Genomic DNA, 22,481 nt, shown 5'->3' with positions numbered 1-22,481 from the left:
TTTATAATAAATCTATAAAATAAAATGTTCAATTCCTACCAGTATTGGTAGGCAATGACCAAAACAAAGAAAAATTTGCATTTTCATATTTTTTATTGATCGTTTGTCACATTTTTGTTGAACAAACTGTAAAGACATAAAGATGTATTCATTTTAGTAGTGAAATTCAAAAACATTAGTTGATTATATTTACATTCTCGTATTTCTCTTATATTTAGATAAATTATAATTATTTTTAAAAAAATAATAAATATCGAAATGTTTCGATAAAATCTAACTTCAAAAGCGGAAAGTCATTTTATAGTGAAAGGAAACTAGGAAAAAACATTGGAAAAAAAAAGATTTATAAACAATAAAATTGTTTAGAAAACGAAGCAGCGAAATTGTTCGAAGTTTGAGTTAGGTTTCAAAATTTATGGATTGTTTAGGTGTTATACATTTTAATTTTTTTTCCACTAATCCAGCCGTACGGATGATTAGACATATTGATTTTTAATATGTATGTAAAATATTGGATTTTTTAAAATTAAGCTCATATATTTTTATAATAAATCTATAAAATAAAATTTTCAATTCCTACCAGTATTGGTAGGCAATAACCAAAAACAAAGAAAAATGTTCATTTTCGTGTTTTTTATTGATCGTTTGTCACATTTTTGTTGAACAAACTCTAAAGACATAAAGATGTATTCATTTTAGTAGTGAAATTCAAAAATATAGTTGATTATACTTACATTCTCGTGTTTCTCTTATATTTAGATAAACAACAATTATTTTGAAAAAAAATAATAAATATCGAAACGTTTCGATAAAATATAATTTCAAAAGTGGAAAGTCATTTTATAGCGAAAGGAAACTCGGAAAAAAATTTAGAAAAGAAATATATTTATGGATGATCCAATCGTACAGATGTGATGATCTATATATTTTAGTGATTTGATAAATTTATTAGAAAAAAATGTATTCTATTTATTATTTTAGTTGTCAACCAGTAGTTTGACAAGTTCTTCTTACTAGCGTTTTAGTACCATAATGATGTTTCAATTTTTTTAAAAATATTTCAAAGTGATCAAACCGTACAGATGTTAAGATCTATATGTTTCAGTGACATGACAAAATTTTTAGAAAAAGGAATATTTATTTTGAATATTACTTCTAAGTGGTGTTTAGTCTCATAAAAATGCTTCGGTTTTTTCTAAAATATTTTTGAATGATCCAACCAAACGGATGTCAAGATCTATATATTTTATTCATATGATAAAATTATTAGAAAAAAATAAATGTATTCGATTTGCTAATTAAATAGTCAACAAGTAGTTTGACCAGTTCGTCTTACTAGCGTTTAGTCCCGTATTAAAGTTTTGATTTTTTTTTAAATATTTATGGATGATCCAACAGTACAGATATCGAGATCTATATATTTTAGTGATATAATAAAAATATTAGAAAAAACAAATATATTTGATTTGCTATTTTAACAATCAACCAGTAGTTTGATCACCGCTTGTTACTAGTGTTTAGTCCCCTATTGATATTTCATTTTCTAAAAAAATATTTATGAATGATCCAACCGTAAGGATGTCAAGATCCATATATTTTAGTGATATGAAAAAAAAAATAGCAAAAAAAATTTATTTTACTTGTTATTTTAACAATCAATCAATTGTTGTGATAGTACTTCTAACTAGTGTTAAGTCCTATATTCATGTTTCGATTTTTATAAAAGTACTAGCATAAATCCCGTGCGATGCACGGGTTTTTATTAATATTTTAAATTTTTATTTATCAAGTTATATTATATTTTTAAAATATTTATATAAATATATAATGATTATAAATTTATAATAAAAATAATAGAATAACATGTGGTCGTAATTTAGTAGAATAAATAGACTATTTTTTAGTAGTTCATCAGATATGTAACACTATTATTTATATCTTTTAATAATAGGATAAGTTGTATTCGTAGTTTAGTAGGATAAGTATACTATATTTAGTAGTAGTTTAATAATTTAGTAGTTTATTAGATATATAACACTATTTATCTATTTTTGTAATAATTAAAATTAGGGAATTATCGTTGAACCAAACCATTGAACCAAATTATCTCTATTCCGGCTATTATAATATAATATAGATTTATGAATGGTCCAACTGTAACAATGTCAAGATCTTTATATTTTAGTAATATGATAAATTCATAAGAAAAAAAAAAGAAATGTATTTGTTTTGTTATTTTAACAGTCAACCACTAGTATGACCAATTATTCTAAATAGCGTTTAGTACCATATTGATGTTTCGACTTTCTAAAAAATATTTAAAAATGATATAACCGTACGGATGTTAAGATCTATATGTTTTAGTGACAGGAAAAAAAATTAAGAAAAAATAATTTTTTTTTGTTATATTAACAATCAACCAATTGTTCGAATAGTACTTCTAACTAGTGTTTAATCATATATTCATGTTTTAATTTATTTTTTTTAAATTATTTATGAATGATCCAACCCTATGGACGTCAAGATCTATATATTTTAATGATGTGATAAGATTATTAGAAAAAAAAATAAAGGTATTCAAGTTGCTATTATAACAGCCAGCCAGTAGTTTGACCAGTTCTTCAGACTATCGTTTAGTCCCATATTGATGTTTCAATTTTTCTAAAAAAAATTATAAATGATCCAACCATATACATGTCACGATCTATATGTTTTAGTGACATGATAAAAATTTTAGAAAAAAACAAATTTATTTTGTTTGTTATTTTAACAATTAACCACTTTTTTGAATAGTATTTTTAACTAGTGTTTAGTTTCATACTGATATTTCAATTTGTTTAAAATATTTATGAATGATCCAACTGTGCGGATATCAAGATTTATATATTTTGGTGATATGACAAAAATTTTAGAAAAAATAAATTTATTTTGTTTGTTATTTTAACAATTAACAAATGGTTTGACTAGTTCTTCTTATTAGCGATCAGTCCAATATTGATGTCGATTTTTTTAAATATTTATGAATTATCTAACCATACGGATGTCAATATGTATATATATAAGCGATATCATAAAACTTTTAGAAAAAGTATATTTAGTTTGCTATTTTAACAGTCAATCAGTAATTTGACCAGAATTTTTTACTTCAGCTCGACCTGGCTCGTATTGACGGAGGAAACTCGTATTCGGATTCACTCGATTTGGCTCATTAGTTAACGAGTTCGAGCTGTAACACGGTTTTTTTTATTCAATAAAAAAGCTTCGCTCGACTCTACTCGTCAAAAAAAATTTAAAGCTCGGCTCGATTCGATTAAAACTCGGATCAGTCGTGAACATCGTTGCCTATCGATATTGGAAGGAATAAACCTTATTTTCAAGAAATTTTAAACATGGAGCCAAAACCAAAATTTTAAACATAGAGCCAAAACCAAAAATTCAAAAATTTTGTCAAACTCAAAACCTACCAATATTGGTAGGAAATAAACCTTGGTTTCACGAAAATTTCAAACATGGAGCCAAATAAAAAAATTTCAAATATGGAGGCAAAATCTGAAATTCAAAAATTTTGCCGAATTCAATACCTACCAATATTGGTAGGAAATGAACCATAATTTGACAAGAATTTCAAACATGGAGCCAAAACCAAAAATGAAAATTTCAAATATGGAGCCAAAACAAAATCAAAAAATTTAAAAATTGCGCCCGAAGCCATAACCTACCAATATTGGTAGGAAATAGGTGAATTGAACCTATAAACTATTATCTTTCTCTTTTCACTTCCATTTTCATCTACTCTACCAAAAATTCATTTCATAATTTCTTCATCTTCTTCTTCTCTTTTGATAAATATCTTCATTTTTTTCATATTAACCATCTCTTATATATGTATGCATTTGAATCTTCATAAAATATTTTATAATCTTGATTGATTTATAGTTTAATGTAATTACTTCTCAATTTTTTTTACTACATGTATTAATTGTTCATGTGTGTTAACAACTACTAACATTTATTTACTTTTTTATGTAGATTTTATTCATTTGAGGCCAAGAAAATGGAAAAACAATGACGAAAATGAAGACATTACAAAGAATGAAGAAAAAGGATTTAACGATGATGAGAACTTGAAGATGATTAGTCTAAACCTTTTAAACATCTATTAATTATTGCAATTATTATTTCTAATATTGAACAATTGTTATGAAGATGTAATTTTAACTTTTTATATTATGATAATGACATGTTCCCGGATTGTGCTTTATAGTGAATTTTTCAATTTTAGTTATTGTTGTATGCTTATAATGTAGATATTATTTATGTACAATTTGTTCTACATTTATATCAATACAATATTATTTTTTTTAAAAGGTCCAACATTTCCTACCACATTCAATCTATTTCCTACCACATTCAAGCTATTTCCTACCCCATTCAAGCTAAACGATTGTAGGAAATGACTGGTAGGAAATGTCCATTTTCATGACTTCTATCATAAAACCTACCATTTCTTAATCAAAACCTACTGATTCTGGTAGGAAATACTCAATCAAAACCTACCAATTCTGGTAGGAAAAAGGACCTGATTGTGTAAATTGTCACGTGACATGACACATGGCATGACACGTGACTAGGTCTCACAAGCCAACTCATCAACTGGGTCCCCAATTGTGTGACGTGACAGCTGACGTGACAGGTGATGTGGCCGACCATGTGGCATGCCACATGGGCAGCCACTTGTCAAGTGGGGGCCATTTGAGATACAAGCACCAATTCCTACCAAGGAGCAATTACGACCTGAGCAATTTCCACCAAGCTCGTTGGTAGGAATTGACCCATTTTCCTACCAGATTTGCGCCATTTCCTACCAAAACGCCGGTAAGAATTGGCCATTTTTCTTGTAGTGATTGCACGAATGTTAAACTAATAAAACTAATAAATAATAAACATTGTCAGCCAATATAATTTCAAATTAGCAATAAATTATTAATAGTTCTGAAATTTATCGTAGTTTATTTTGAATTTATATTCTAATATATATTTTTTTAATAATTTTTAATTTAAATATATGGATTTAATGTGAATGATATTTAATAAATAATTAAAAAAATATTTTACCTTATAAATTACTATCCATCAATCACTATCACTAAAATTATCCACACCTAACTAACTTATAAGTTACGATATTCATATCACTTATATGACACTTTTCAAGTCATAAGTTACGTTTTTTAAGAAATCACAAACGGGACAGTAATATTACAGACTCTTCTATTATTTATAGTAGTTCACCAACTAACTGACTTAAGTAGAAAGACCTCCCTACTCTTACTAATACTAGCTTAAATCCCGTGCGATGCACGGTTCCCGTCAATATTAAAAAAAATTATTTATCCCGTCATATTCTAATTTTTAAAATACTTTTATAAATATATATTAATTATAAATTTATAATAAAAATAATAGGATAACTTTAGTAAACTAAGTAGACTCCATCTAGTGGTTTAATAATTTATTAGTTTAGCGGATATATAACACTATTTATTTATTTTTTTAAATAATAGGATACGGTCGTAGTTTAGTAGGATATCTAGAAATTTAACAATTTAGTAATTTAGCGGATATATAACACTATTTATTTATTTTCTTTAGTAACAAAAATTAGAAAATAACCGTTGCACCAAATTATAGCCTAATAATAATATTGGGTGTTTTTATTATTAATTATTAATATATATTTATAATTATAAATTTATAATAAAAATAATAGAATAATTTTAGTAGAATAAGTAGACTTCGTCTAGTGATTTAAGGATTTAGTAGTTTAGCGGATATGCAACACTATTTATTTATTTTTTAATACACTACAAGAAAACAAGGTTAAATACAACTGATTTAAATTCGACCGGGGTTAAATTCGACTGCTGGCGGTCAAATCCCTTAGACACGGCTAAATTCGACCGGCCTCGGTCGAATTCGAACGGTCGTATTTAAACGGTCGTATTTACAACCAATTTTAACCAAAAACGGTTGAAATTAAAACGGTCGAAACTATATCGGTCGAATTTAACCCCTAAATTCGACCGAATTTTTTTTCGGTCGAATTTAGCCCTAATAAAAAAGTGGAGGGAATTTTCCAACAAAGTAATTTATTTGGCCCTCCTAAATTCAACCGATTTCAGTCAAATTTTATATTTAAAAATGGCGGGAAATTTACACACACTTTTTAAATTTTCGAAAAAAGTGAGGGAAATTTCCCGCCCGTTTTGAAAATATATTTCAATGGAATTCGGTTGTATTTAGGATTTTTTAAAATCTATTTTTTTTATTAAAAAAACTTATTTAAATGTTAGTGAATATTTTGAAATTATGAATATGGGAGAGAATAAACGTTATCCAAATAAAAAAATGTAATTCTTGAAAAAATAAATTGTGCGCTAAAAGAATTTTCTAATTTCTTTATTTGATAAAAAATAAAATTGATGCTTGATTTAGGACACAACACTAGTTATATGTACTAGTCAAAATGATGTTTGACTAGTAAAATGGCAATCCAAATAAATTTATTTTGATCTAAAACTTTGGTTATATCACTAATTTATAAATTTATTAAGATCCATACGGTTGGATCATTGAAAAATATTTTTAAATAAATCAAAACGCCAATTCGAGACTAAACACTAGTTAGTTGTACGAGTTAAACTGATGCCTAACTGTTAAAATGGCAACCAAATAAAATTATTTTGATCTGAAAATTTGGTTATATCACCAATATATATATATATATATATATATCTGTTGACATCCATATGGTTGGATCGATAAAAAATATTTTTTAAAAATTCAAAATACCAATTTAGGACCGAACACTAGTTATATGTACTAGTTAAAATGATGTTTGACTGGTAAAATGGCAATCAAAATAAATTTATTTTGATCTGAAACTTTGATTATATCACTAATATATATTTATTGACATCCATACGGTTGGATCGATGAAAAATATTTTCCAAAAATTCGAAACACCGATTTAGGACCGAACACTAGTTATATGTACTAGTCAAAATGATGTTTGACTGGTAAAATGGCAATCCAAATAAACTTATTTTGATCTAAAACTTTAGTTATATCACTAATCAATAAATCTATTAATATCCATACGGTTGGATCAATGAAAAAATATTTTTAAATAAATCGAAACACCACTTCAGGAATAAACACTAGTTAGTTGTACTACTCAAACTGATGCCTACCTGTTAAAATGGCAACCAAATAAAATTATTTTGATATGAAAATTTGGTCTTATCACTAATATATATATCGATTGACATCCATATGTTTGGATCGATGAAAAATATTTTTAAAAAATTCAAAACACCAGTTTAGGACTGAACATTAGTAATCTGTACTAGTCAAACTAATGTTTGACCGGTAAAACGGCAATTCAAATAAATTTATTTTGAACTAAAACTTTGGTTATATTACTAATATATATATATATATTGACATTCATACAATTGGATCAATAAAATATATTTTTAAAAAACTCGAAACACCAATTCAGGACTAGTTGTACTTGTTAAACTGATGTTTGACTTTTAAAATGGCAAACCAAATAAAATTATTTTGATCTGAAACTTTGGTTATATCTTTAATATATATATATATATATCTATTAACAACAATACAATTGGATCGATGAAAAATATTTTTGAAAAAATCAAAACACTAATTGAGGACTGAACACTAGCTAGTTTTACTAGTCAAACTGATGCTTGACTTTTAAAATGACAAACCAAATACAATTACTTTGGTCTGAAACTTTGGTTATAAAACTAATATATATATTTATTGACATCCTTACAGTTGAATTGATGAAAAATATTTTTAAAAAAATCGAAACACCAATTCAGGACTAGTTGTACTAGTCAAACTGATGTTTGACTTTTAAAATGGCAACCCAAATAAAATTATTTTGATATGAAACTTTGGTTATATCTTTTATATATATATCTAGTGATATACATACGGTTGGATCGATGAAAAATATTTTTAAAAAAATCGAAATACCAATTCAGGACTAAACACTAGGTAGTTGTACTAGTCAAAATATTTTTATATATTATTATATTTACTTAGTTTATTTTTTCATACTATATTTTAAACTTTTTTTAAAGAAAAATATGTGAATGGTAGAGAATAAAATTTATCCAAATATTAAAATTTAGTTCTTGAAAAAATAATTATGTTTTTCGAGATAACGTATTTTAGTTTATTTATAAGTAGGGGGCCAAAGTAATTTTGTGATACATGAAATTAGAAAAAAGTAAACCCAGCCCAAGTTGATCACCCAGAAAAAAACACAGGTGACTAGGGTTTATTTACATACATAAACTAGATGCAGTGCATAAAATTGACCACGGCGGCCAAGTGAGAGGGAGGCGGCTACAGAGCGAGAGAGAGGCTGAGTGAGTGTATCTAATTTGCTACTGCCAAGCTACCATTTATTCCTCACCAACACACGACCAAAAATTACAAACCAGTACCACCCCTCCCCTGCTTCTTTTCAGAAAAAAACAGAGAATATACTCTGAATCGAAGCCATGCTCCCGGTGTTCTTCAAGATAGAGGCCCTGAATCGAAGTGTAACTAGTGTCCGATCAAAATCCCAAAAGGTAAGGTAAAGTAGAAAAGTGAGTACTGAGTAGTAGATAATAAACGGATAAATATGGAAATGGCACCTTTGGAAGTCGTCATCACCATGTTTGAGAAAAGTGGTCGCCTAAAATCTTCTAAGTAATGTCATGTAACTTAACTGAGATCTGTAAGTGAGAATGAATTGTTTAGTTTTCACTTTTCAGATCTATTTTTTAACCCATTAAGTGTTCAGATCTTGTGAGCTTTTCAGGTGGTCTTGTTGCTGTAGAACTTATGGCTCAAATTATTATCCAAGACCAAGCTGCTCATCAATGACATATTTCTTTTTATTTCCTGAGATATATTTTTACCAATGTTGCGGTTTTTTTTCCAGAAAATTATTCCTCATACAGAGGCCGCTTCTGTAAAATCTCAAAATGTGGAGATTGAGGAGGCCATCACTTCCAACCAAGATTGAGAAGTTGGGGGTGCAAGAAGAGCACGTGGTGCAGAATTCTGAAGTTCAGGTTGATGCTTTGGTTGAAGGGACATGTAATGATCAGGTGAGCGCTTCGAGGGCAAATATTTACTCTGGGGTGCGGGGCTATGAAGTTGAAGCAGAGTTTATTGGTCTGCTTGATCAGATTATGAGTAAATACCCACGCACCTTTGAACACCTTACAACCAATAACAAGAAATTTTATAAATTGAAGCTGAACATGTTGTGCAACTGGGTGATTGACTTCACAAAAAAACCTTTGACTGAGGTTGATGCTAAGGTGATTGCTGAGTACAGAGACATATTTGCTGAACTGCAGAAATTGGGATTCAGTATAAGTTGGCTTGTTAATCGTCTACACTACCTGTTACACATTTCCCGGCCCTTACCAGAGCTTAATTCAGTTGGCTGTCATATTGATGACGCTAAAAGTGAATTACAAGATCTACAAATTCATACTGATGACGCCCAAATTAAATTGCAAGATCTATAGACTCTTCATTCTGAGAAGATGCAAGAGATTGAGAAATCTTTTGGAACTACTGGTACAAGTCTTGGGGCTGCCGGAATGTGGGAAAACTCACCGGTTTTTGGAAACTTTCCAAATTCCGGCGATTTTTTTTTTAAAATGGTGTTCTTTAAATTTGACTGAAGGACATCGAATTTAAGATTGTATTTTCGACCATATATGGTTGAATTTAATTATTGGGCGGGACTTTTAAATTTTTTCATAAAATTTAACTATTTGGGCGTGATATTCAATTTTTTTGTCAAAAATCAAATTCGACCGCCCTTGGTCGAATTCTTCCGGTCGAATTTAAACGGTTGTAATTTTCCGGTCGTAATTAGACGGTTGAATTTAGTTAAATACGACCGAACTACTAAATTCGACTCCCTCTATTACAACCGATTCAAAATCGGTCGAATTTAGCTTAATTCAACCGCGCGCGGTCGAATTAAGCTAAATTCGACCGATTTTTTTCGGTCGAATTTAGCCTTTTTTTCTTGTAGTGATAATAGAATACGTTGTGGTCGTAGTTTAGTAGAATAAGTAGACTATATCTAGTAGTTTAACAATTTAGTATTTTAGCGGATATATAATACTATTTATTTATTTTCTTTTATAACCAAAATTAGGAAATAACTATTAAAATAAATTATACGTCATTCTGATTATTATAATATATACATAGATGATACTATAGATGCTAAGCAGTCCCATGTTCTACTTCCTATGTTTCTATGGCTATCCTGACATCACCCCCTTCTTCAAATTCACCATGTCCTCATGGTGAGTCCTCCCTGTAGGAACATCATCAAATTTCCTTGATAAAGCATCAGCCACCTGACTCTCTCCGGTATTCAGATGAATTATCTCTTGCAAGGATACGCCTTATAGAAAGGGCCTTCGAGCTCATTCCTTTACTGGCATAGAGGAAAGCAAGTGTTCATAATTGTCCAGAATGTTGAATAAAACTTTTGAACTCCTACACCGCCCAAAATTTGTATGTTATCCTTCAAGCAGCCCTCTTACTCGTCTCTCCACTTTAAAGTAAGTTGGCATACTAATATTCTATTAATCAACAACTGCACAATATGCAGACTAGGCCAAAACCTCAAACTAAGATTGAACTATTTTAGTAACTGACATGGATAATCATGTATGGAAGCAATGCCAAAACTTGTCTTTAAACTTAAGAGCAATTACGTTCGATAATACCTAGAAAATTCAAGTACCGGGAAGATAAAAATTTAGTACAAAACCTTTTAATAAGCTGCAAAACGAGTTCCATATTGTAGAACGGACAGACAGTGACAAGTAGATTACACCAAGAGATGAATACACGTGAATAAATTGTGAATGCTAAATAATAGTTACTACGACTATTTAGAACTAGCACCTTTTGCTTCTTTAATCATATCAAAAATCTTTTCAAGCCTACAAATACGAGCCTTAAATCCTAGGGGTTGTGATTCCAATGTAGTATCGTCAAAGCTTTTATCTTCAAGATTGATTATGTTATCATTTGCATATTCTTCTACTTCTGGTTGCCTTTCTGTAGAAAATTTCCTGTTCTTACTGTTGTGAGAAGAATGCATACCACGCTTCACAAAGTTATCCTCAGAACTGCACAATCTTCTACTTCGGTTTGCCTTTTAGTAGAAGATTTCCTTTTCTTACTATTGTCAGACGAAGGCATAGTACTATGCACACTCATTTCAAGAGGTTCGCTACTGAACTTCTGTTAGAATAATATAAGATCCTGGAAATATTTAACACTCCCCCTCACTCGAAAGCCCATTTATGGGTCGAAGAGTGGAACACCGGCACCCATCTTTGGGGTATTAATTGCCTTTAGTGTCCACAATAAATTGTGAGAATATTGGGGGTGGCTGGGAATCGAACCTTAGATCTCCCGCCAGCCTAAGCTCTGATACCATGTTGAGTAACCAGCTCATCTAAAACCTTAAGGTGTTAGAGGAAGGCCCCAATAGGATCATATATTTAACAACTTCAAACCTCTAGTCGCAACTGCATCTTCTTTTGGTCCACGTTTTTCAGCAGAAGATTTACTCTCCTCACACAACTTTGAAGGCATAATCAGCACATTTGGTTCAACGGCTTTCCTTGTGTAGCTTATTTTTTTAGTAGCTTCAATGCACATTGCCGATGCCATCAATTTTGAAGTAACCGTATTGGTGACCTGTTCATCACCGACATCCGTTTCATTCTCAAAATTATCTATCTTTCTAGATCGATTGAGAAGTTGTGCAATGGTGAGACTATCTTCTTCAACATTATCATTACTATCTATTAGTGAATTATCGTCAAGATCATTTCTTATACCAAAGCTATCAGATCTTCTGGATCGAATCGTAAGTCCGTCATTTTCTGGCCTTTCCTGAACACAAACAGACCGAGAACTAGGAGAACCTAATGATTCTGCATTTCTATTCTGTCCAGAAACCAATGGTAAAATTTCTTTACTATGGTTGTTGTTGGCCACCGTTTTCTCATTGACAGCCACAAGGCCCCTCCACCATGCCACATATCGGGAAGAAACATCAGATTCAAAAAGCCGAGGTGGTATAAATAGTTGTACACCTCTAATAGGCCTGTAATAACTGTCTGAAGCAAGATTGAGAACAGGGGGAGGAATATCTTGGTCGTATCCGAATTGCATAGCTAGTCTATGGGGGGAATACTGTTCAATATGACCTAATCCAACTAATTTAGAAGCTCTCAAGCATCGAGCATATGACTCTACAGCATCAGAGTCAACCACTACACATTGTTCATTATCTTTGTACATGTTGCTCAACATAGTGTTGCTCAAAATCATAGCATAAGGGCGCCACAAAAATGATAATTTGGCAGTGTCAAAGACCATCCTGACATTACTAATTGTCGACTGTGCGACTGCATTCCACCGTGCTGATCTAGGTTCTTCCCTTTCTATGACATTGGGGCGTGGCCTAAATTCAGCAAACCTCTCCCAAACCCACATCTGCACTAAATACTAAATCATAGTGCCATGTCGTAAACTGTAATACATTTCAAAATTCTGATTCGGTCTTAACAATTAAATTGTGTAACACGCTCATATCTCTATAAATGCAAGCCAGCACAACAGGTGCAAGTGCAATCCTAATACCACGGGATAGATGAATAGCAACATGAAAATCATATACATGTATCCGAGGGCGAGGAAAGACAAACTTAGACAGCCAAAACAAAAGAAATGCTTCATGTTCTAGATCCATACCACTACTCATAAAATGGTTCATCAAAAGACCAGCGGTCAAACTTCCACCACTAGCAGATTGAGCTTTCTCAGCACAATGTCTCAGACAATTAAAAACATCAATATATTCATCACTCAAAGGAGTTAAACATGAGGAACCTATAACAGAAAAACACCCTAAATGCATAATATCTTCAAGAGTAATAGTTACCTCACCCCAAGAAAAAATAAATGTATTTGCGTGAGGACACCAATACTCAGCAAGACCCAAGATTAACATCTTGTCTCTTGGAACACTATAAGTTGAAGCCAAGATTGCATGATAAATACCACTTTTCTTCCATATTTCTTGGTACTTGGGCTTCATATTTTTGACCCAAAGCTTCCATCTTTCTGATGGGGATGCCTTAGACCAATGCAAGTTCCATTTTTTAAGATTTTGAAGAGTGGGCTTTTGTGTCACAGCATATAACATTGGACTAGGTGGAGGAGGAAGATGAACAGTTTCTTTACTTAACAGGGGTTTGAGAAAATGGGCTTTTCTAAGCATTGGGTTTCCATTTCCACCACTGGGTGGAACCATGAGTTCATCTCTTTCTTGCACAAGAGAATCTGCAGTGTGATCCTCCATTAACAAGAAACAAGAATCTTAAAAGCTTTTTTTTTATTTTTTTGGTTTCCTCTGTATTCAATCAAGATTATTCTTTTATCGAATATTCATTATAGTTTATATGTCATCAAATTACATACATATAAATCAAGCATTTAATAGATTGGTAAATCTTTTTTTTTTTTGACAAATGCAGAAAACTTTCATTAACTTCAATATAATACAGTCGGGACAAACCCCCAACTGTCGATACAATCAGGTGGTAAAACAAATATCATACTAAAAACAATTAGATGATTTGTTTCCTGATCGTTTAACACATAGAATTTAAAAATTCTTGAAATTAAAAACGAAATCAAAGACATCCCGAGCAATCCAAATTGTACCAACATCTCTGAAAATAGCAACATCGCAATTGACCATATCACATAAAAATCATTGTTAGCCCAATGTTCAAAAACACCAATCACTGAGATTGGAGAAACGACACCACAGCTATCTACTTGCCGGACACCAGCTATAGACATGCCGAAAACATCTCAGCTATCTACATGCCGGATACCAGCTATAGACATGCCGAAAGTGTAAACACGTGAAAGATGAACAATCTTTGGTTGTGAAAGGTGAGCTCTTGCAATAATCAACACCGCTCCAGATTCGACGTAGACTTTGCAGATCACCAAGAATATCAATAAACTCGTTCTCAACCGATTCAACACGAAATAAACCCAACCATAATTAAACAAAAACATAACAAAGCACTCCAAAAGGAGAGACAAAACACACACTCCAAAAGGAGAGACACACAAACACCCAAAAAATTGGATTTTATTGAAGGGAAATTAATAAGGACAAAAGAGAATGAAGGGTTGGGGCTTTCCACCGGTGAAAACCAGCGGAAGCCCCTTGATTTACTTGAAAATAAACAAACCCTAGGAGAGGAGAGGAGAGGAAGGAGGCGGCTTATTTTATACCTTGTTAATTTCAAAGTGATGAGCAAAATAATAGATTGGTAAATCTAATTCTACTGTATGCTTAATGAATATTTTTAAATTTAAAAGAGTAATGCTATATTTTCCTGAAAAACATTTAAATTTTTTTCCTAATGACACGTGTCATATTTTTATTTGTGAGATTCATATTAATGTATGAAGGGCGTACTTCATTTTTGGGAGAGTAGCCAATAACAAATCGATATTCAGCATTTAAAAATGGTTTCGGGAACTCTAACATTTCTCATTTTATTTTATTTTTTTATTAGTAGTTAACCCGCAGCCGCTACACTTTGAGTGTGTACTGGGTAATCACTATAGGTTCACGCAATAATCTTGAATCAAGATAAACCGCATTTAAGCGACAAGGCTCAAGAGACATAGTCATAAATTATCTTCCCGTGGAATTTGAACTTATGACAAAGAAAATAATTATTTACTCCAACTGAGCTAAAACTTGTGGGCGCATATCTCAATTTAAAATTTGAGAGAGAAAAGATTTAGATTGGATAATTGTTAAAAATGACAATATTTATCTCATTGAGTTAAATATTTTGGTCACTTAAGTTAACTTATCATTAATCTTAATCGGATATCATTTGAGTCACTAAAATCATATTAAATATCGAATATATATCTTTAAATTTGTGTTCGGTAGATAAATTAATTTTTTGTTGTATCCTACGCATTTTTTTAATGCTACCAAAAATTGTCCATTTTAGTATTTTGTGGAATATATTTTGGTCCTACTTGTTAACCAAAAATATAGTCAGGTATTAAACAAATGGAACAAGGAAATTACAGCAGCAACAACTTATACAAAGGGATGTGATAAGTTCAAAACTAAAGAACTTACATCCTAGGGAAAATCAGCAAAAAAATCAAAATGTGATGGGCATAAAAACAGTGCTATAGCCTATAGGGCAACTATAAAAGCTCCATGTTGTCATTCATTTTTCATATATTTCATTTAAGAACCTTATCTAATTATGCTAGTCGTATGCTACTTTGACAACTATGACGGGCATGGTGGCTGAGAGTGTGTCCAAATTCTAGGCGATCCCTCATTACGTTTCAAGCTTAAGTGTACGCGAGTAGAATTTCAAGCCCAGGCAAGGTTCAAGCTCAATCACATGCGACCATCAAGCACAAGAGGCGAGTGGAGGCTATAGGCTAGGCCAGCAGAAGTTCAAGCCATTAACAGAGCTAAATGGACGAGCCAGCCAAAGATTATAGAGAATTAAGAAAGTGAGACCGACAGGTATTAAAAAAGACAACGAATAACCCTTGAAGCACCACATTACCGTGAAGACACTCACAACTTGTTCAGTTTAGTCGTTTGTTTAAATTTACAAGGATTTCACAAAACATTTTACATGTTTTATGTGATGCATAAAAAATATAATTTGGATTAGTGCTGATTTGAAGAAAAAAACTCAAACCTTATAATTTGGTCTCTTGGTGATAGATCAAATTGATGATAAGAATTATCAACAAAATAACACACTAATCTCATAGTTTCTCTGCAGAGCTGCACTGGAAGCCTGTCATCTGGTAGCTATGAATAGTGAAATACTTGCTGGCTAATTCATGGGCCTAAATCTGTCCCATACAAGATTTTGGTGACAACAATAAGCATAATCAAATAGCTCTTTTTTCAAAGTTCTACGGCAGTATTTTTAAATTTCTAAATATAACTATAATATTACAAATTTGCATTGGTAACAACTAATCAACTATGATCAAATCTGTTTTGGACTTGACTATTTTGAACCAACGAATGATTCAAAGAGATGACACAAACAAGGGCAAAACAATTCATTTCGTCCCAATAGAACACCCTGTACCAGAATCATTTCAGTTACAAATTATGACGATAATGGGTAAGAAATTAAAAAGGAAGAAGACGACGGCGGAGCTGCCTGAAGAACTAGTCCGCCGGGAAATACTCACGCGACTCCCCATCAAATCTGCAGTACGCTTCAAATGTGTATCTAAATCATGGCTATCTTTATTCTCAGGTCCCAAGTTTGTAAAAGAGCATCTCACTCGCAACTCCACTCAGAATCCTAATGACTTTGACTGTCTTGTGGCTAGAAAGCACACCAATATGGTCATTCTTTCTCGCTTCAAAGAAACATTTGCACTCCCTTCAGCTCGTATCGATCTGGTTGGTTCCGTTCGAGGCCTAGTTTGTCTTTGTCATGGTGACAAGTTGTCGTTATGGAACCCCGCGATACATCAATCTAAGGAATTCACTCTTCCACCAAGCTGTTGTGGTGATCAAATGGAATTTAAGGGATTCGGTTTTGATCCATTAAGTGATAATTACAAGGTTGTGGTTTTGGCACGTAATTTAAGGTCTGCTACTGTTTACTACTCTAATTCAGATTCTTGGATTAATTTACTTGTTCCTGAAAACGTCTATGTTCTTCAAGACAGAGGAAAGATCTCAAATAGTTGTATAACTACTATCAAGGATTGTCCTTATTGGACATTTCATAGATATAAGCACAATAGGCATCCGGACGAACAACGGCAGATAGTTTCGACAACATTTTATTTGACTGCTGTGAAGTTTGACACCGGAAGTAATGAGTTCAATTTGTTGCCTGAATTTCACTTTGATCTGAATTTGTTGGAAGGTTTTTACGGATTTAGTTATCAATTTGTGGATATGAATGATTGTCTTACTTTAATAGTGGATGACTGGAACTCTTCAAAGTCTATGCTGGACATATATAGTTTGAACGGGGAGGAGGGATTTGGTGTTTGGAGTAAAATGTACACTTTCGGACCACTCAAGTTTGGACTTGGGTGTGTGTCACAGGGATTTCATGATGGTGATGAGATTCTACTCCACAATCACGGACTGTTTTCATGTTATGATCACAAAACAGATACAATCAAGCGTGTCAGCACAACTTCCACAACTGGTTCTGTTGTCAGTTGCTTTAGATATACACCTAGTTTGGCTTTTCTTGAAGGAATGAAGTCTGTTTATCTACCAACCCAAACTCGTCATGCAACTGGTCTATGCTCTAGAGTTCCTCGTCGGTTAATCAATTCATTAAAAAAATGATCAATCACACAAGTTCATTGGACAGTTTAGCCTATGTAAGTCATTTATTGATATTTTGTTAGTTTCATTCAAGTTTAATTCTGTTTTGCTTCTAGTTCTAAATATAGCGTTATCTGTTAGTGATTCTAGGATTTTGGAACAGCGGGAAGCAGAGAGAGCTAAAGGAAACAATGATGGGGTTGATATTTGGATGTCAATAGCGGGTAAGTTTCAGAAGCCCAGTGGGAATTTGTAATTCTCTTAGTTTTGCTCAACTGCAATGTAGTATTATCAACTTGCTCCACCGGAATAATTAAGATGTTGTATTGAAACTAGAAACAACGCAGTTTGTTTTGCAAAACAAGATGGTAGCTTTTGTTTTATTCCTTCTCCTTTATTAGCTAAACATGTTTGTCTAACCTCTGTTTTGAGATATGAAATGAATGCAAAATCAAGATCAGTATGGCAGTGTTGGAGAAGTTAAAACATTTATCTAGGGTTATACATGTTATCAATCTTGTACGATAAAGACATTATTATATATATATTGAATATATAACTAATTCATAAGAACATTGTTAATTCTTAAATCACAGAAGCATATAAGAATTAACAATTAAATTAGGAGAAGGGTTTAAGAAAACAAACAGAGATTGGATTTAATCTCGAGTCCAGAAAACTGTCTCCTTAAAGCAGTTTCGCCCCGCACCATCCGTGTTTAGCGACCTGCTTCCCAGGATAAAACGAGATACTAGTATAATCGATAGATCGAATATACTCTCAGCGAACTTGAACTGAGCCCGAGAACTATCACCGGAATATTGAAAAAATTTAAGACTAAAGAGACCAAGAATGAAAGAGATGACTCTTATTTGCTTGACTTAATAAAACTGGTGCCCTAAGACTCTATTTATAAAGAGAGGCTTGAAAGGACTTGTTTTTATTTTCGATGTGGTACATGGTATTTATAAGAAAAACTAAGGAATAGGTTTGTGCTACTCTCGATGTGGTACAAAACCACTTTTCATATTAAAAGGTAAAATTTTGGAACATCAGTTCTCATTCACCTTTTACTCATTTTGAGCGTGTTAATATGCGTTGGAATCCTCTCGAAGAGAAGAATACGTTCCAATAAATACACACCACTAACACATAATGTGTCTCACTCATATAGAGTCTCAAAATGATTCACAACTTAGTCTAAAATACTAAGTTTGTCTAACAATCCCCCACAAATGAGATTGATGGTCCAGTAGCACGCACCACATAGACACCACATAGACAGACAGACGCGGAGCTTGACTTGGTGATAGTTCCGGCGGTCAGATATAGCATACGATAGGTAGAGAATGCTCCTTGAACCTTCGCTCGAATAAGTATATCGACTTTACTGGTAGACAGTATGACGCGATGTCCTTGAACTGTTCGACCGTTTGTGTAAACGATGACATACTCATCACTATATCTTTCCTGACTCATTCAGTTCTCATGATTATGTCCATTTTGGCCCTGGAACATCGTCCTGGTTCTGCAAGAGTTTCTAAAGAATTGTGCCTCGCAATTCTCCTTTGAAGCGGCCATACTTCTCTCTTACATAGGTGATCTTTATCTTATAGAGTAACCCGCGTTTACTCAACCGAATATTATGTATTCAAACTTGAATCCTTGTATTCGTCAAAGATCATTAAAAGCATAAAGCTTAACCTCGTACCTTATGGATCTCACTGTTTCATCATCATAGAAATAGGCCAGGGGTTACCCCCACAGTGATTTGGTCATCATGATTTAGTTGTCCCATTGAACCAAGTTCTTGGGATCTCCAGTCAGCAAGGTTGGGTGTCCACCATGACGCCGTTAAGCAATAGGCAAGGCTCATTCCTCTCGATGATTTGACAACTATCTCTCGGTCTAACTAGATTCCCTTGTCTTAAACAAATTCGCTCAGTTTAACCATCTGGTTAGTGGATCCAAACATTATCATTTGACTTTACATAGTCAATCATGATAATTCTCGTTGAGAATAGTTGTTTAATGGTATTATGTCCTCATCATAGATGTGAGACATACCTTTTCATACACAATAATGTGATCTCCCAATTTGCATATTGATTACACGATATATGCATATTGAAAACACATTTTCCTTGTCATTTAGGAATATCCTTACAAAGTGGCTACTCAGCCTTTTAACTGCATTTATTTTATGCATCAGACTCGTATTCCATCATGAATCGAGCTAAGTTTAGGATTTCCATGACACGACTGCTAAGTGTGAAATGTATTCTCGAATGACTTTTAAGTTCTTAAAGTCAAATATCTAATTTACATACTATATTCACATAGTACAATTAGATATATTTCGTATTACAGTCCAAGCTCACGAGCACATATCATACACCTTAAATCTCATTGCAATCACTTCCAAGTGACCAATTTCTATTGTACTCGTGCATCTACCCAATTTACCAACTGTGTAGCCTATGTCTAATTTTGTACAATTTTAAAAAGTACAACAGACTTGCAATCCTTCTTGAGAGATCCTTGTTCATCTACGCTTGGATAAATATAAATCCATTCCAGCTATGACAACTTTAGCTTCGTTGATCTCTTCAAAATTCACATCACCAACATGTGACATGTATCATCTAAAACTTTTAAAGTCACGAAGATTGTAATCTTCAAATAAAACTTTTCAATCTCATCAAGATTTTCAGAGATGATCCTCTTGTCATTACTTCTCGTAATGATCAGATCACTCACATGCAATCAATTATGACTTGCATATCATGTGTAAATAACACATGCACACTTGTCAATTCTCTGATTTTGAATCAGTTTGACATCTCATATTGACATATTTCACATTTATGAAATAACTTTACTAGTTATTACGTAAGGCTTCACTTGTTATTGATATTACCAGCTTTTAGCGTCCCAAAAACCAGCAATTTCAGTTTGCATCATTACCGAGTTTAAGCGTCCTTAAACTAGCAATCCTTATTCACATAGCAACCAATTTTTGAGCGTCCTCAAAATGGCAACCATGTCATTTATTTGAAGCCATTGATTATCATAGCAATATCAAATTTAATATGCCATTATTTCGTGTCAATGTTGTTTCACTCAACATGATCACCGAAAATACAGATTTTCTACTCTTGCTTTATCTAGAGCAACCCTCGGGTTCACGTAAATAGATATTTCTCCAAATATCTATTTAGAAAGACCATCTCAATGTTCATTGATGCACTTTTAAATTTCACAATACGATAATTTTAGTATCATCTTAATGAACCTTATTCTCAAAACTCGAGAATATTTCATAAATTATATAAGGTCATCACTTTCGACTGTAATATTTTTGTATCAGTCTGACCTTATACTTCCTTCAGACCCAGATATATTTTTCCAATTTAAAAATTCATTTGGGTCCTAATGCTTCTATCTCGTAAGAAGATCTATATATTTTTTAAACAAGATTCTGTCAAACAGAACCACTCTCTCTATTTCTTAACATCCTTTCCCCCACAAAGAACATAGAGAGAACATGCACAATCCATTTTCTAGTACACGTGCTAGAAAATCTTGATTTATTGACTCTCAGTAATAGTCAAATTTTCTCTTGATATATTCACTTATCAAGAAATTATACGAGAAGCGCATTGCTTCTATTAAATTTACGAGTTCACCTTCAAGCAAATTATCAAGACATTCGGGACTAGCAATTATCCAAGTCTTTTGCTCTCTGCAGGTTCATCCTCACATTCATCCAATAACTCGTAAGTTCATTTAGATGACTTTTAATTACAGATCTACTAGGATCTACTAGCTTATCGCATAAGCATTCCTAAACTCTGTAATAGTATTCTTACGAATCTCAAAAATTAGATTCATATATCGGATATTATTAGACTCAACCATTGTCTATGTATCCATCCAAAATATCTCAATTAATTTTGGATCTCATGCTGCCAACAGAGGTATTGGTATCAAGTTTCGAGATACCCCCACATTTCAATTATTTTCAAGAATGTTTCATTACATTCCACTATTCATAGAAAATTCAATAATTTTCTATTTTAGATACCCCACAATTTTAATATTTTACAGAATGTCAGAAAATATTCCAAAACTAATAGGAAATTTAATTATTTCCTTCTGTGGTATCATGTTTAAGGAACGATTAGCCCTTCGTAACTAATATCCTCAAATTCAGTGATAGTCTGAGCTGATCACAATCGTTTTGCATCTCTCTCAGAGCGCAACTCAAGCCTGCATCTACTCCATTTATTTAATGCGAGTAAGGTGCAACGACCTCATGAATATTCACGTTGCAAACAGAATTTGCCCGGTGATTATTCATCATCAAATTTATTCACTACCATCTTAAGTATCTGTATTAAGTTGGATTTGCCCTTGAGTTTATAGAGCACACATCTCTCTATTTAGCTTCAATATTGACTCGACTACGAGTACGAGTGATAAATGTTTTACTATCAAACCAGACAGTAAACACGTATCGTGTCACTACCTCTCATCTGAGCAGGTTTTACGTCATTCATTAAAACCTATAAGATTTTAATATCATGTTTAAAGAACTTCCCGTGGTTCTTATCATTAAAAATTCAATTACCCAATTTCTCTAAAATATTTACATGGTTCACACGAACCTACATTTCTGGCTCACCTACTGGTACAACCATAAAAGGCCCAAGGAAGAATATAAATCTTCAATAACCCCACATTCAGTGATCCTTGATCAACTGATGCGTTAGGGTTAACAACTTTTCGGATTCTCTCCGAAGTTCAGCGTAACTACTGAGATCAATATTCGCCGTAAAAGTATCATATGGATCACTATAATAGGCTCGTGTGTCACTGCCGCAGCAGACCGACACCAACACGTGAAATTACTATTTAACTGGAGGAAAAATCC

The 22,481-nt window shown here is 32.4% G+C and overlaps 3 protein-coding genes and 1 long non-coding RNA gene across 4 annotated transcripts; 2 read left to right on the top strand and 2 right to left on the bottom strand.

Annotated features, from left to right (window-relative positions):
* The first annotated feature begins 8,320 nt into the window (after positions 1-8,320).
* Positions 8,321-9,882, top strand: LOC141705332 (uncharacterized). Its single transcript, XR_012568299.1, has 2 exons — positions 8,321-8,675; positions 9,032-9,882. It is a non-coding gene; the product is annotated as an uncharacterized LOC141705332 (long non-coding RNA).
* Positions 9,883-11,634: 1,752 nt separating this feature from the next.
* On the bottom strand, positions 11,635-12,645 carry LOC141705340 (uncharacterized). The gene has a single exon (XM_074508342.1). The coding sequence runs from the start codon at positions 12,643-12,645 to the stop codon at positions 11,635-11,637; it is 1,011 nt and encodes a 336-aa protein (XP_074364443.1).
* A 49-nt stretch (positions 12,646-12,694) lies between these two features.
* LOC141705339 (uncharacterized) lies at positions 12,695-13,513 on the bottom strand. The gene has a single exon (XM_074508341.1). The coding sequence runs from the start codon at positions 13,511-13,513 to the stop codon at positions 12,695-12,697; it is 819 nt and encodes a 272-aa protein (XP_074364442.1).
* A 2,756-nt stretch (positions 13,514-16,269) lies between these two features.
* On the top strand, positions 16,270-17,871 carry LOC141705342 (putative F-box protein At1g19160). The gene is made up of 2 exons (XM_074508344.1): positions 16,270-17,601; positions 17,687-17,871. The coding sequence occupies exon 1, from the start codon at positions 16,355-16,357 to the stop codon at positions 17,564-17,566; it is 1,212 nt and encodes a 403-aa protein (XP_074364445.1). The 5' UTR covers positions 16,270-16,354; the 3' UTR covers positions 17,567-17,601; positions 17,687-17,871.
* The last annotated feature ends 4,610 nt before the right edge of the window (positions 17,872-22,481 follow it).

The sequence above is a fragment of the Apium graveolens genome, unplaced genomic scaffold (assembly GCF_009905375.1).
Source record: "Apium graveolens cultivar Ventura unplaced genomic scaffold, ASM990537v1 ctg8786, whole genome shotgun sequence".
NCBI classification, from domain to species: Eukaryota; Viridiplantae; Streptophyta; class Magnoliopsida; order Apiales; family Apiaceae; genus Apium; species Apium graveolens.
This window is presented reverse-complemented; position numbering and strand designations above follow the sequence as displayed.

What these genes read in the sequence shown, in the direction of transcription:
- LOC141705340 (XM_074508342.1), bottom strand. Translation starts at nt 12,645, where the DNA reads ATGTGGGTTTGGGAGAGGTTTGCTGAATTTAGGCCACGCCCCAATGTC.
- LOC141705339 (XM_074508341.1), bottom strand. Translation starts at nt 13,513, where the DNA reads ATGGAGGATCACACTGCAGATTCTCTTGTGCAAGAAAGAGATGAACTC.
- LOC141705342 (XM_074508344.1), top strand. Translation starts at nt 16,355, where the DNA reads ATGACGATAATGGGTAAGAAATTAAAAAGGAAGAAGACGACGGCGGAG.